The 16,598-nt window shown below is 32.9% G+C and overlaps 3 protein-coding genes across 4 annotated transcripts; all 3 read right to left on the reverse strand.

The window, feature by feature from the left end:
• Positions 1 to 558: 558 nt before the first annotated feature.
• LOC140969387 (DDT domain-containing protein DDR4-like) lies at positions 559 to 8,283 on the reverse strand. Its single transcript, XM_073430708.1, has 12 exons — positions 7,253 to 8,283; positions 7,038 to 7,148; positions 6,187 to 6,273; positions 6,050 to 6,087; positions 5,848 to 5,929; positions 4,955 to 5,061; positions 4,613 to 4,769; positions 3,164 to 3,256; positions 2,860 to 2,983; positions 2,502 to 2,544; positions 2,220 to 2,408; positions 559 to 2,128 (listed from the first exon to the last, which is right to left on the reverse strand). The coding sequence occupies exons 1-12, from the start codon at positions 7,829 to 7,831 to the stop codon at positions 1,372 to 1,374; spliced, it is 2,367 nt and encodes a 788-aa protein (XP_073286809.1). The 5' UTR covers positions 7,832 to 8,283; the 3' UTR covers positions 559 to 1,371.
• Positions 8,284 to 10,888: 2,605 nt separating this feature from the next.
• LOC140969389 (uncharacterized) lies at positions 10,889 to 12,074 on the reverse strand. The gene is made up of 4 exons (XM_073430711.1): positions 11,913 to 12,074; positions 11,612 to 11,787; positions 11,184 to 11,409; positions 10,889 to 11,103 (listed from the first exon to the last, which is right to left on the reverse strand). Exons 1-4 carry the CDS (start codon positions 11,992 to 11,994, stop codon positions 10,973 to 10,975), a joined length of 615 nt encoding a protein of 204 aa, XP_073286812.1. The 5' UTR covers positions 11,995 to 12,074; the 3' UTR covers positions 10,889 to 10,972.
• A 1,540-nt stretch (positions 12,075 to 13,614) lies between these two features.
• Positions 13,615 to 16,382, reverse strand: LOC140969388 (uncharacterized). Of its 2 annotated transcripts, none has more exons than XM_073430709.1 (6): positions 16,272 to 16,382; positions 15,879 to 15,941; positions 14,928 to 14,990; positions 14,787 to 14,834; positions 13,938 to 14,000; positions 13,615 to 13,823 (listed from the first exon to the last, which is right to left on the reverse strand). In XM_073430709.1, exons 1-6 carry the CDS (start codon positions 16,344 to 16,346, stop codon positions 13,773 to 13,775), a joined length of 363 nt encoding a protein of 120 aa, XP_073286810.1. In that variant the 5' UTR covers positions 16,347 to 16,382; the 3' UTR covers positions 13,615 to 13,772. The 2 variants fall into 2 exon arrangements, with proteins under 2 accessions (XP_073286810.1, XP_073286811.1); XM_073430710.1 differs by lacking the exon at positions 16,272 to 16,382 and adding an exon at positions 16,078 to 16,240.
• Between the last annotated feature and the right edge of the window lie 216 nt (positions 16,383 to 16,598).

Consider the following 16,598-nt stretch of genomic DNA (forward strand, 5'->3'; position numbering starts at 1 on the left):
TTAAATTTTTTTAAAAAAAATGTACGGACCCGGTCGGATCGATTCTTAACCGATTTTTGCTGGTTCTGATCGATTTTGACTGGTTAGACCGGGTAGTCCGGTTCAGTTTTGAAACACTGGTTTGCATTAGATTGCCAATGCTGCTGCTAATGCCACTTTCTTGGACAAACTATACTCACACATGACACATGGTGCATGTGAAAGAGGAGAGCTCAGGTTAATTAAATCGAAAAAAAAAAAAAAAAANAGGGTAAAGAGAAGAACAGAACCATTTAGCATCTTTTTCCTAAAAATGGCTAAAATACCATGGAAAATTCAAAATTATTTGAAATTGTCGAAGAATATTCTTTTTGAGGTGAAACTCGAGCAACCGAAATAATGTCAAGGAGTGAAGTGCTTTATGATATCCAATATATATCATCTTAATTCAAAGCCGATAATATAAAAAAAAAATTAGATAAACATTCGATCAAAATTACCGTGTTCATGAAATAAAATAAAAAAATTGAAATTCGGGCATTTTCATCCAAAAAAATAGAATAGCAAATCACCCTTCAATGATGAAAGTAAAAGAAACTACCACATCACATATACTCTATATTAACAGGAGATTCGTTATGTTCTTAAAGATCAACATCATCCATAAAATTAGGAGTCAAAAAATCCAGTGGATGTTCACAAACTTTGTGCCCAAATTATCTTTCCTTCTCAATCACCTTACACTATGCAGAAAGAAGCTTGGATGAAATGACCAAAAACACAAGAAAAAACCAATGCTAATAGCTTACAAGCTTTTCTGCAAATACTAAGGAACTTCACGCTCACCTGAAACGAGGAGATTGCGATAACAATAACACCAGGAGAAGTTGTCTAATAAAATGGTAACAGAATCAGTGATGTTTGCAAAAATTTCTTCGAATCTGTTTCATGTACTTGAGGGAGCGAAGGCAGATATGTGAAGAAATGCAGTAAACTGAAAGAAAAAAGAAGTAGAACAAAGACATAACTGCTACTCCACAAGACGGGAGATGTAAACTTCCCATTAGAAATATCAGATTAGATATAAGGGTAGTAGTGTACAGTGACCAGATCACAGGTTTAACTGTGCAAGAACCCATTTGACTATTTCTTTTTCCATCCATACCTAGTTCGTGTTCTTTTCAAACGATAAAAAAATTGACTAAGGCTACAGAATTTTTTGCTCCAGGCAGAAAAACAGTACCCGGGATGTTGCTTAAATTTTGTATAGGAAGATCTCAAGTCACTTCCTTTATAGAGTTGATTTATAACAAAATACAGAAGGAATTTATCGTACAAATCATTCTTTTGAGGCGAGAACCTGTGATCCTTGCATTTTGGCGAATGGAAACTTTAGAAATCATCATTGTCTTCATTATTCATCGAGCTCGGACCATCATCAAATCCTGAGCCCGGAGCAAGCTCATTTAAATCAAGAAAACGTCTTTTTCGCACACCTCCAAATTCTTCTTGATCTCTCCCATTTGACTGCTCTCCAAGTTTATCAGTTTGGTTTGCATCAACCATCTCTGGATGCTCCTCGGAAGGTTGATTGACATTCATCTCTTGCTTCTCGATGTTGTCCTCATATTCTTGACTTCCCATAGAGAACTCTGCATTATCACTCGAATTCGAGCGCTCAGCTAATACATTTGACTTTTTGGGTGGTTTCATAAATTCATTTTCTGATTCAGACAACTCATACTGTCGATAATTAATAGGATTTCTTGTTGCCCGTTTACTACGCCTGAGTCCAGATTGTAGCTCATCAACTGACCTCTGTTTAGTTTCCCTCCTAGTACGACTTGGCAATGCTCTGAATCTCCGAGGCTCGTCACTCTCCTCACTCGTACTTAAGCTATCATCTTCTTCCTCTTCTTCTTCATCTTCCTCTTCCTCTTTATGATTTTCTTCATCCCAGTTATACTCTTCATCTCCTTCCGAGCTACTCGACATCTTCCTTCTTTGTTTTCGTTTCTTTAAATACTCTTCATCATAAATAACTTCACCAACAATATCATCGTCGCTGTCAAAATCTGCTTCATTATCAGAGACAGCTTCAACAAAATCTTTCACAGAATACCGCTGAGGTCTCTGCCGACGGCGATTGCTAAAAGCCATAAGACAACATAGTGAGTGATTTTAGAAAATATAAACATGCGTGCCAAAAAAAGGTTCTCCAGAAGCAATGAATGGAGTACCTGCGATCCAATGTCTCAGTTTTCTGATCCTCATAAAATTCATCTGATTCGGATGATAGTGGAGAGAGTGCACTAAATGTGACATCCTGGGAATATTGTGAAGGACCAGCCCATCTACCGTTTGTAGAAACTTCACGTTTCACCGCAGGATCTCTTCTATCAAAAGGTTCTGGAGAAGGCGGCTTCGTCCTGGTACAGGAGCAAATAAATATACAGAGAAAGATTATAGGGAAAGCTCTCCAAAATATTCATAAAACCAAATGAAATCTTCATAACTCATACCTGGTGATCTTTATGGCCTCGTTAATTGATCGATCATAATCATCTGCACAGAAAAACAAATATAACATGAGGCTCAGCATTTACATTCACATTGAAACATACACAAAGATAAAGAATTATGCCCCTTTACTCTTGCCAAAAATAAAGCAAGAAAAAAGAGTGATAACTTTAGGTTGGGGCCTTGGAAACTTTCATGCCAGAGAACCAAATAAAAAGTTTAACTATTCATCTAGAAGAGTCATCTTAAACCAACTAGCCACCACCCCATTTGGTTTTGCTATTTTTGGGGTAACACCAACTTCTTATAACAATTGTCTAATACTTCTTTGGAAACTACAACTCAATATGTCACACGTACCAAAAGTATAGGTAACATGTTTTCTATCACGAAGAGAGCGTCCAGCAGCAAGACCATCAAGGTTTATCATGCTGTCAAGCATAAGCGCTTGTCTGTGCTGTTTCTTTAATAGCTTCTCCTTTTTCTGTAAAAAAAACCCCATCTCAGCGTAATCAGCTCAGAGAAGGGTGCCTATATATAATGTATATATCATAATTTCGATGGTGAAGAAGAGACGTCATTGTCTCATTGAGACTGAAAAGAGAATAGGATAAAATTAAAGGTAATGCTTGACAAATGTCTCAATCAAGATAAATTTGGTTACCTTGTGAACTCTCTCAATTTCAGGAAGCATGTTGTTTTTCAATTTTTTGCCAACGGAAACCTCTGATTTATTTTTACTGGAAAAGAGCTTTTCCTGCAAACAGTTAATACATAAGTCACAAGCATGTCAACTTTAACATGACCTACACCATGAAAGGAATGAGTTCCATATGCCAAGATGCACCAAAAGAAATTGAAAAACTCAAGTTTACACCAAAAGTTTAAACTTCAAGAGAAGGCAAGACCAGATTAGTAAAAACATAGATACATGCACGTCTGCCTCCTCCATTGAAATGCATAGCAAGATACAGCAAACCAACTCATAACTGAAAACTATTTAAATTGTTGAAAAAAAAAAGGCTGCTTAAATTATTCGGTGCTTAAACAGAAATCCCATTTTGACTACAAAAAGTCGAAGTTATCGACTTACACGAGTCAAAAATCAAAACAAACGCTTTTATATGATATATACAGCTCAGTATGCCAAGCAAATTGCCTAGTACACAGATTGCTCATCTAATCAAGATTACAAACTTTTCATTTTTTGCATTGCAGGAGTCAGCACCTATTAAAACTTCATAGTTTGATGTCCTACAGCTCAAGAACTGTCATAGATGTACCAGTATTAGTTGCAGTAAAACAATATAAGGATTGACGTATAAAATCAATCTACATTCAATAATCACTGCCCAGGTCCATGCTTGAGCACGAGTATTCTAGCACAACTGCACAATAAACATGCACATTTTGTTACTTGTGAAATATCACAAGGTTCTGTTTTAAAAGTGTCTTAGGGTTTCTTGACATCACAACAACCTAGAATTGAGCATTACTACTAATTCTTGAGAGACTTTTTTTCCGAACTTATCCAGAAAGAAAATTATATAGTCACAAACTCAAAATAACCTAGGCACAACATTCAAGAACTGAAGCAATCATGGAACAAATGTTTGTTTCCTAGCATTGAAGACAGAGAAGTATCGGATGCAATTCTAATGGGCTAATAAAATGTTCTTGAACATCCAACAGAAGAAATAATTTAAAAAGTATCTGGCATAAATCAGAAACAGAGGCCACAGATATTTAGAGATAGTTACCCTGCACTAATGCACTGATTCCAGATTCTAATAATCTTTGTCCAAGAACAAAACATTATGCATCTAAATTTTTGGATTCACGCTACAACTGATTTCATTAGCAGGCCACGAACATGGGTCTGATACATTGTCCTTGGTATGGAAAGAGCAGCGAGGAACACATAAATATTTTGAATCCACTACATTCTTAGATAGGTTACCATAGTATTCGTCTCATATACTTTCCTGTGTTGAGGTCTTTTGACCTTTTTCAACACTACTCAATTGGATTCTTCCATTGGAAACAAAATTGCATACCATTTTCTCAAGACATAAAGATGGGATACAAAGAACTTAATGCCACACACACTTACCGAAACAGTAAGGAATTCATCTAAATTTGTTGCAGCTGTCTCCCATTGATAAGAGGAATGGGGAATAGGGGGGACATTCTTTCCTTTCCCTTTTTTCACCTCAACTTTCCTAATCTCTCGGTAAAGCCGATGACCAATGATAGGATCATTTTCATACCTACATAACCACAAAAGTTAAAGGTCAACTTCAAGGAATATATAATTAGTTGATCATAGGTCGAGCACAAGATAAACAATCCATTCAAAACATGATGCATTTGACACGTTACCGATGCATGAAAACAACTATTCAAAAACTGACGCATAAACATGATTTATCGTTACCAATGAAATAAGTATTACCAATATGAGATTCCGTGAGAATCACCACCTATGCGTTCCTTGCGAAATGTGGAAATTTGAACCCCATGTTTTATTGAGTCATCTATGTAGTTCCGTATATCTTCTTGCTTCAGAATCAAGCATAACAAATTTCAGTATTATAACACAATAAAACAGACCTTGAAAGCTAAATCATTTTATAATATGTAAAAAAGAAAGTCACGTTGCCTGAATAAGATATGTACTGGTATAATAGAAAAACTCAAGTCTAAACAGAAAGCTGTCTCAGAAATGAACTTGACTGACCAGAGGTCCCACAACAATTTTTCCTCAAGCATTCACTTGCTAGACGTAACGTACATCAGACAAAGGGAACGGTAGAGACATGACCAGAAACGAAGGCCAAGAGACAACGGGCTTACTACATAACCAAAAATCTGCCGTAAATTTATCAATCAACACATCAATACGGGCTCGATATCCGCCCTAAATAGCTTTCTAGCTTCCTAGAAACCTCCTTAGTCCCAATTAACATAGTCATCCATCATCATTCACGGTATTTAACCCAGATTTAGTTGAGAGTAAAATGGAATAGACTCCACCAAATTAAGACGGGGAAGCCCGATAGAAACCAGTGGAAAATACCACAGGAACTTTAACAAAGAAAAGATGTTCAGTATCTATGATGTGAAGAAAATTTTGATGTACACGATTTTGTAAAGTAGGATCTTCACCAGATGTAGCAACAGATCAGCACTGGTAATCTAGTCACTGACAAGCATTAACACCATGACAGCAAGGAAAGAGATCATTGAGTTAACTTATCTTAATATTGGGATCCATTAAAGTAAGATCTTGATTAGTAGAATTCACATGACAAATATAAGAATACCAGTGAATGTGACTAAAAGTACCTCAACACGTATATCGCACAATGCCTTCAAAATCACCACTCTAACCCCAGGATCAAGAGAATTGTAAACTTCAACTTCAGTCCTAAAAAGCCAAAACTTAACTCTAAAAAAAGGCCAAAAAAACAAAGGCACAAATATGTGTCTCATGCAGAAATAAATCAAATTTTAGGATTATCTTATCACAGAAAAAATTTATACTCACCCATGTGATGCAACTATAGGTAAATCCCCATCCGCAACCTGAAATTGAGAAAAAACTAAGTAATTCAACACTTTTGACATAACCATTGGTTCTGACTGAATCAAAAAGCTGCTCAAGGGAGTCAACAATCACATTACCCAATGCCACCAGTCTCTCAATTTTCTACATAAAACGGTAATCCATGTACCATATCCGAGTGCCATTCTAGTGACAGGAGGAATTGCCTGCAAAAAGCAAACAAAATTTCATTAGATCACTTATTATGTCATAGTATCAATAAGCGCAAAGAATCAATAATTCAGAAACTCTTCAAAGTTCAAAGCACAGGGAGTAAAAAAATTAGCACATGCACACATTGAAACTGTGTTTCATAGGTGAAGATTTTCTTGGGAGAAGCAATCCAACAGTAGCATCTTCACATGGCACACACTCAATGAGAAAAAGTCCAAACAAGAACATGAAAGTTAAACGAGAATTCGTAACCAACTGCCTGATCAACCTCAAAACAGGACCATACATTATCTACTAATTGAGTTCAATAAATCTCCTCTTTTGAGAACATTTTTTCTCAGTTCTGCATGTCAAACATTAAATGCAGAAAATGAATTAACTTTCCTATTATGTTAAATAACTAATCACCATCATTATCAATTCTAGAAATGAAAACCAAACTCCGTCCACATTTTGATATTTGGACACCGCACTCAAGAACGTATCAACCTCATAGCCATGACAAAACAGAACACAACAGGTCTAAACATCTAAACTACGTAAACTCTTCTCTGAAGTTCAATCAGGCAGAGATTCAACTCAGACATCTTACCAATACAGAAGATGGAGTTATTACATTCAAGCAACTAATGAAATCACAAAGTTCATACAAAAGTTCTCGTCAACTCATTTTAACCCAATCACGGAGTTCCATATAAAAGTTCTCGTAAGTACATTAGCAGTAAAACCTTCATCAAAAAGAATTAAGAGAACAAACCTTCAACAGTGGCATATGTATATCGCACAAAGTATTATTTGGAGTAATCAAAGCCGTCTCAAACTCTTCCACAGAAAATTCCACTTTAATATTTAATAAAGGTCTGAACACCTACATATCACAAACACAGAAACAAACATTGAGCCTCAAACCAAAAAATTCGACATGAATTTGAAACTTTCCTTGCCTAATCATTTCCCAAACATACAACATACATTCAAGAAATTGAGAATGGAAGCCAACTGCCACATAGACCGTACACTCCACCGTGGAAACTGAGAGGGCTCGGGCTCCCCAACAAGCTTCGTCACTATCTTGCTACATTGCACCAAGGAAGACGAAGTGGAGCCATCAACATCCCCATTCTCCTCATGTACTCCCTCCTCCTCCACAAATTCCTCCTCGTCAAACTCCTCCTTCAGTAGCCTGGCCGTCAACCTTTCCCTTCTCTTAGCTTTCTTCCTCTTTCTCTCAGCTTCAACCATAGCTGCCTCTGCCTCGGCTGCAGCCTGCATCCTGGCCGCAGCTCGCTGCGTACACGCCCTGGAAGGCCTCTGCCGCCTGACAAATTCACTGCTACAACCATTATTTTTACTAAAACTGCTATTCTTAACTCTATTCTCTTCAGTATTCTCATTCTCGGTGTTATTTTCTACATGGGTGTCAACGTTTTCCAAGTTCTTGGAGGAGTGATGTTTTGGGGAGCAGATCGGCGAGGAGTGCCCGGACATGACGGGGAGATCGGACGCATGAAAAGTTAGAGAAGGGTTACGTGAAAGATCATGGGCTTGCATTTAGGTAACCCAGAAATTCGACAGTAAGAAAGCTGGATGCTTCACAAAACTATAACATTGATGATATAATCAAAGTGATATTGACGAGAAGTAACAAAAAAGGTGAAAACTTGATAACCAGATAACCGTAATAATGATTCATACGACACAAAAAATGGATTATAAAAATGGGTTATCAAAGTTGTCGTTTGCTTTCAAGTCCCTCCCATCTGGGGAGCGAGAGCGAGTAACTGACGTGAAATCGAGAAGAAAGGGAAGGACAGTGGGAAATTGAAGGCGAATTAGGTTTCGTGAATAATCTGTGCGGGTAAAAAAGAGAGTGGAGCCAGGATTTTGGGGTTAATTTTGACCTAAAAGCTGAGTCCTTGTGGGTGTGTTTATTGTTAATTGTGTTTTCTGGAATTGAGTTTGTATAGAAGATGAATAATATTCGAGGGTTTCTTAGATTTGAGAAGACTTCTGTTACAGATTTTACTCGTTTTCAATGAGCCTTGTACGGTGTCGTATGACTAAACAGTTCTTTCCTCTTCCTTTTTTATTGTCCAAGTTCATGTTTATAATTTTTTGGGGGAAAATATTCACAATTTTTTTTGTGGAAAATATTCATAATTTTAAGCATAGTAAATATGGTTATTTGATATTCAATTTTTCTCAAGCATAAAATTTATTAAATTTAGTTCCCAACTAGATTTTTCCGGTCTTAAAACAAATTATAATAGAATAGGATTAGAATTCATATATTTTTCTTTGTTATGAGAAATTTGTGACATTGTATCACGTGGTTGTTGCCGATCCTCATTTTCATCTTAATATTAGTTTCAACTTTATTCATCCTACAAAAATACGCAACTAATTGTCACGTGCATATCTCTAGGTACATTTTAGAGATGTTACCGGATGATTAAACTGGGTGTGGCGAATGTTGATCGAGTAAAACAATTCAGTACTTAATGGAGGGAGAAATCACACGCATATAAAGATTCGATTGAGGAAAGATGAACGTATATAAGCTCCTCAAGTGGAAAATAAATAGCATGTATCTTGTCTTTCTTTCGAAAATAAAATGTTTATGTCACTTCGCTCAATACTGATATTCTCTTAATATTGTCAATCATTGGATTATGATTGGTCTCGCTTATTTTGATCGGATTCATCCCAATCCAATGATTTTCCCATACGAGATAGAAGTTCTCACGATATAAAATAGAAGAAGATGAGTTTAATTTTATATATGATTATTTATGAGGAAACTAAATTATCTTAAGCAATTTATCAATTATTAGTAATGAGTAATAATAATGCCAAACTGTTTCAAAAACCTTGCTTACATATTTACAAATCACATACAAAGATAGTTTTTTTTATATACAATTATTAAACTATTGAACTTTCATTAAATATAAGATTTAATAAATAATTACATTGGGAAGACATTGTTGTTGGTTTTTCTTTCCAACAATTACTTTACATATGTATGTAAAAAATTTATTGTCTTTTCAGAGAGTATGATATATTATGATTTATACTCACATAAAATTGCTTACAATTAAGTGATCGAAAATATTTTTATGTATTAAGAATAATATCCCTAGCACTTGAAAAATTAACTTAATTAATTGGAACGGTTTTAAAATACGAGTACAATTTTAAAGGCATAATTTAATATTTTATTATTTATAATAATAATAATAATAATAATAATTGTACTACTCCAATTTTAATAGTTAATAACCTTTTACTATTATCTATCTATACTATTCTATTAAGAATGAGACACTTAGAGTAACTAACTTTGGTGTCATAGTCTATTTTAATAATTATATTTATATATATATATATTAATAAAATGTTAAAATTTTAATGCAAGTTATATGCAGTTCAGCGGATAGAATCATTGTTTTTTTGTTTAGGTTATAGGTTCAATTCTTAATGAGATCATTTTTTATTCTTTTATTTTTCAATTTATTTTTAAATTTATATATCAAAATTACAGTGTAGTCCCTCACTATTTTTTATAATTATATTTTGATCTTCATTTAAATATAAATCAAATGAATTATAAAAAATATTTCAAGCACGCAACGCGTGCGTCAGTGCACTAGTTCTATTTTATTATAGTCGAGGACATAATAGTAACCACCTAGGAAGGAAATCAATTTTTTCTTTCAATTTTGCCCTCATATGATACTAATATTATACTTTTGTTTTGTTTTTTTTTAAATTTCAGCATACACTTTTATTTTTATTTTTTTATTTCAACAATTTAAATATCAATTTAGTCCCTCCATAATTTGTCAAATTTCACTTTATTCTATCGATAATGATAAAAAAGACTGTACACACACGTATCACGTGTGCAGAGTAACTAGTATTATATAAAGCAAGAGAGAATTTTACTAATTTTTTGGTCCAGCCTGATTACACCAATACAATTATACAAAAATATCCTTAAATATCAATGTAAGAGTCACATATTCAAGTGGAAAAATGGTAATAAAAAAATATTCATTTTCTCCACACACTCTTACAAACTTTAATGCAATTTTATCGAATAGGAAGACAGGTCGATTGGGACGATGAAATGTGGGAGGGGAGATTGTATCACATATATATAACTTAGACTAGCTCCGTTGTAGAAAATGATCCTGATCGATCTAATACGCCATGGACGCAGGCTAGAGGATGCGGTTATGCACGACCTCTTGCAATAGTGATCCGTGTAATCGGGTGGGTCGATCTATAAACTTGATCGCAGCTATTATATATCTCATGTTCATAATGTGTCACATGTGACAAGAATAAAGTTTATATCACACACATTAAATATACATAAAAAAAAGGAAACGACGAACTTTTTCCTCTCATTTTAAAGTATTGTGAGTCGTTTTAATTTATTTTTCCTTTTCTTTTTTATTCGATGGATTTTAGTTTGAGTAATATGATCTCAAATGCGTCACGTGGGAAAACTTAGTGTCAAATAAATCATATTCGATGGATTTAGTGGTTTCGGACAAAAAAATCCAACTCTCTATGAAAAAACTTTTACAAATACGAAACTAAAACTCAAAACATATCAACTTACATGAATATATAATGATTATACAAGCGTTATATACTTAGATTATTACATATGTTACCTTTTCAAAAACTTAGAACCACGTACACAAAGTACATAATACTTATCAGAAAAATATTAGCATACAAAGTAGGGTTAAATGCCTTGTCTGCAGAAGCCCCATTAGCTTGAATGTGCTCAGCCACATCGAAATTACCTAATGAGAATTTAATCACACGCCAAGTTCTTGACATCATGTATTACAAGGAAATTAAAATGAAATATACATGATGATACCTCTTTTGGGTCCGTAGCTGCAACCGGATTCGATTGTGTCGCGTATATCGCTTAGAGTAGCTCTGTTGTAGAATAAAAACTGACCGAATATGCCATGGATGCAGGCTAGGACGTTCTGTGTCTCGGTTATGCACGGTCCGTTGCAGTACTGATCCGTGTAATCGTGTGGCACGTTGAGTTCGCCGCCTTGGGTCAATCTGTATGCTTCACCACAGCTACTATATATCTGTTACGTACATATACGATTATCCATATCGAAATTTTACCAATAAAAAGAAATAAAGATTGAAGCAGAGGAGATGCAGGGAAATGGTTCGAGGGATGGAACAAAAAAGTCTCGGATTCGGACTCGTTTGTTATAGGGATTGGAATGAAACTACATATTCTATACATTTAATATTAAGGAAAACTGCAAATTTGTTACTTACATACTTATCATCGAAACATTCAAAAACTTTGTTGAATATAAGATCGGGATTTGCGCCCGCAACACCTCCTTGAGGCAGATACCCACTCGACCCAGCTCCTTCATTTTCTGCCTCAAGCAAATACTCGTCTGCGACTACGCCAGCAGCGCCTAAATGAGGATAGTCATACGCCCTTCCTGCACGAGAACATCGACACGACACGACACGACACGACACGAAATATACAATACAACATTATCAATTCATATTTTTGTAAGAGTTGAAAGCAATATGGTCATAAATCGAAGTTAAACGAGCTTACCAAATTTGCAAGAGGAAGAGGAGATGAGCATCAAAACCAAAACTAGGACAGGAACATTCTTATTATATGTTGCGAATGCCATCGAAATTTATTATCCAAGTCAAGATTTTCCCGATGTGTTATATAGATAAGAATGTGGCAAGAATGTACAATTAGGATGATTACGATGAGGGAATGGCTAATTTTTCAAGCAATCTATTATTTTATGAAGTAGAAGAATTTTAGTGTTGATCAAGAAAGTTCGTGTGTCTCAAATTAGAAAATGGGTGGTTGGACAATTTGAACCAACTTCAACAAATTTAAATTTTTGGGGTAGAAATCAAACCTACACCGATCCACCTTGAATAACAAGTTAATTATGGTTAATTTATTTGATTTTTTGGCCTTATTGTACACTATATTATGGTTAATTAAAATTTTATATTCTTTTTAAATTTATTGCCACTTTGTAAGAATTAAAATCATTTTTGTTTTGGTGATAACAAATCGTTGCTGACTATTTAACCTCAAATATGGATTGCTACTTTCAGTTCCTGTTGTACTCCATTTTATATCAAGAATGTCTGTTTTATTGCAAGCTGTCTCCAGTCAGACATAGTCAATTATATACTTTGTATATCAACTGCGATAAAAAAAAAAAAAAAAAAAAAATTTTNGTGTATTTGAAATGTATTGCATGAGGTTATTTTTTAAAAATAATGGTTGACTAGAGTTAGATAACAAAATATCTCTTTTTGTGTTAAGATGTTAACATTTTTAAAATCGGTGAAATTTAGCTTAATCATCACAATAAAATCATCTTTGCCATAATAATTTGACGAGTTACGTTTGTAAACTGTGTCTATTTAAACGAGTAATAATTGTGATTTACCTACCAATAATGATCTAATGCTTTAATTAATTTTTAATTAACGTGTCGTATTTGCATTTTTTTTCTTCACTTTATTCTCTTATATATTCTCCGTTTGGCATACCCTTCGAATAATATGGTTTCCAAGTCTCTGGTGAGTGACGAAATCTTATGCTATACTTAGTGTTCTAAATAGTACTATATTTTGCTCAAATAAATCTCGTTTAAACAAATTATTAAAAAATAAATACAGAAACACTATGCACGAAAAAAATAGAATAGATCAATGACAAAAAATTTTATTCATCTTTTTTTAATTTAAAAAATAGTCGATATATTGTTTAATCATTTGAAGTTAAATTGTCGATTTCTTTTTAAAAAAATTGATGAATCAAATGTTTTATCAATGATTAATTATATTTTGTTCATATATGATTTTTAGTGAGTTTAATTTTTAATAATTTGTGCAAATATGACATGTTTGAGCAAAATTTAGCATGATTTAGAACATAAAATATAGCATATGATTTCATCTTCTCTAGTGGTATATGATAAAAGTCTCTCCCAATACAAGACAAACTTCGATTAAAAAAAATCAATATTAAATCAATATTTTTTCTCATTATCTTTTTCAACTATCATAATTGACCTATAAGACCGTTTCACAAAAATTGTGGTTGACTCGTATCACGAAAATAGGTATGTAAAACCGTCTCACAATAAAACTATTTTGTTGATATTAATATATTCCTAAATTTAGGTATATATAATTAATTAAATCATTACCAATATTAAGTCGTAATCCGCTAAAGAAGGTGAAACCGAGGCCTTAATGAACAATTTCCCCCTCAATTTTGTGGATAAATCAAGAAAATTTATTTGTAATGCATCCTCATAAGTTTGAGTAATTACAAACCAGCCCCAACAATCGTGACAGAGATCAGCGGCCAACACAAGTCTTTTCCCCACAGAAAATTTAAATAAAATAGTAATATATAACAGCTGCAACTTTAAGATGTGCAGGCAGGTCTTCGAGGAGGCAATTGTTGGTGAGGTGTCCTCTTTAAAAAACAGAAAAGAAAAGAAAAGAAAAGAAAAGAAAAGAAAAAATTATAATTAAAATTCAATTTGATGAATTAAATTTAATTAATTCAAACAAATATATAGATTATTACCTGTAATTTTGGCCTTAATGTCTCTATGTCCACCATCGTTTTTTGGTTGACTCCAGCACCTTGCTGATAGTTGGAAACAAATATTATTTTTTAAAATATATTTATATTAATTTTTGGGTTTTTTTTCTGTTGAAAAAAATATTAATTCAATGTATCGGTAAAAAAATACTATTATTTTATTTGTCTAGTTAATGAAATTGATATACGGTAAATTTGCTTTAAATTCACACAATCAAACTTAAGTTTGAGTTCAATCTCAGTCAAAAATATTGTGTGTTTGTATTCTCAAATCCCAAAAAAATATTCTGCGACCTCTGGACTCACGTGTTTTTTCTCGCATGAAAATCGATACAAAATATTAAAATATGATATTAATATATGATATTTGAATGTCGAAGTTGTTTTATATCATATACTAATATATGATTTTTGAGTATTCAAACATGTATATCAAGTATAGACATCGATGACACATCTTTCTTTTAAGATGAAAATCGGTACAAAATATCGAAAATGTGATGTTAATAAATGATATTTGAGTAACTATTGTTTCAAATCTGGATGTAAATATATGATTTTTGAGTACTTAAACATGTGTAACAAATGTTGATAGTAATAAAATTGTTTCAACTTAATAATCAAAATTTTATCTTTTGTATCCTATCTAAAATAGTTGATACTCAAATATTATATATCAGTATCATATTTTTAATGTTTTGTATAGATTTTCATAAGTAAAAAAACATATATGAGTCCAGAGAGTGCAAACGTATATTTTTTTTGACAGTACATGAGCGCAAATTTAATTTTAGTTTGGGAGATTCAAAGCAAATTTACCCAAATTGATACCTTGCATAAAGCCCAATCCGCAGAATCAAAAAAGGCCCGTTCAGGGTCCTACATTCATAAATTTTAAGTAATCAACGAGTTTAATATAAATTATAATAGTAAACATAAACATTAATACATATTTAAAACTAAACTAATTACCTTCGAGATTAATGGTTTCTTCTTCGGCATCAAGCCTCCATACTTTTTATCCATTGAAGAAGTCTATAATTAAAAATAAATAAATGAAAACCAAATTTTTGAATGACAAAAACTCTTGTAATACCGTCTCACATGTTAACTTTCTAAGATTGATCTTCGAGCAGACTCAACTCATGAAAAAATATTACATTTTATGTCCAAAAAACTACTTTTCACGATAATTATAAATCAAATCGATTCATTATAGACTCGTTAAAATATCTAAATATCTAACAAGTTATTTTTTTTGAGAAAAATAAGCCAATCACAAAGGAATATGGAGATATATACGGGCATAGTTGACAGCCCAACCACCCCTAAAGTTTACAAATCCCATGCAATTAGGAGCCTGTGCAGACAACCTTAACTACAATTATAAGTTTATAATGGAGTTTCTAATCATGATTGAGTTGCTAATTATCGTTGTTAATTAGGTTAAAACCTTAATCCTATCCAAAATACATTGGACCACGTGTTTGGGCAGCGTCATCTCTCTTTTTTTTAAAAATATACATCTGATATTTTAATTTTTGGTTTTTTTTTTCCTCTCAATATTATTCGAATTCAGCGTACAAAAGTTAGAAATGAATTGAGTATATATAAAGATACTTATGTACAATACCTATTTATCATCAATGAATTCTATTCTTTAGTAAGAATTTTGGTTTGCAATGAAGTTCTCCAATTAATTACCTCAATATTATGTCAAAATTTAAATGAAATTAATATAATAAAGTATTTAAAAAAATTATATATATAACTTTGATATACTCCACTATATAGTTTTGATTAATATAATAAAGTATATAAAAAATTATATATATAGTTTTGATTTAATTAAATGGGCAAAAATATCATACGTCCAAAATAAAATATTAGTACTTGAGATATACGTACAAGGAACAATATTACCTCATGTTCTTGGGAAGAAGCTGCGGACTCTTCGCTTCTCTTGTAGCCAGCCATATCAATATCCTGTAACGTTACCCAAATCAATATATATATATATATACATATATATGTATATCTATACACACACACACGCAGTGCGTGTTCTGTGTGTTTTGAGATAAATATGAACATAAGAATGAAGAGAGATGTGGAATTTTACCAATAAAAAGAAATAAAGATTGAAGCAGAGGAGATGCAGGGAAATGGTTCGAGGGATGGAACAAATATACGGCCAAAGGCCAATTTTGAAGAAAGGAAAATTACAGAATGGAAATAATCCAAATTTAAAGTCAAAAAAAGGAAATAAATAAACGAATAAATTTCCAAGAAAATATTAGAGAGAATCCCCATTACCTTGAAGTGGAGGAGAACAGAGAAAACAAGCAAAGAGATGGAAACAAATAGAAAAAGAGTGATATATACATACATATATCAGACGGTCATACAAGGCTATAAGGGAAGTTGAGTAATATGGTGATTCAAGAATATAAATTTATTATATATAGTTTCGATACGTTGGTCATTTATCGTGTCAATCTCCGTGCTCATAAATAAGATGTCATCATCTATGGACGTATAATTTGGATATACTTCAATACATCCAATAAATACATAACATCTCTAAAATAATATTGCTAGGGCGTGGTAGAGATGAATTAGGCGACTTAGGACTTTATTGGA

This window comes from Primulina huaijiensis, unplaced genomic scaffold, assembly GCF_012295235.1.
Source record: "Primulina huaijiensis isolate GDHJ02 unplaced genomic scaffold, ASM1229523v2 scaffold41423, whole genome shotgun sequence".
NCBI lineage: Eukaryota > Viridiplantae > Streptophyta > Magnoliopsida > Lamiales > Gesneriaceae > Primulina > Primulina huaijiensis.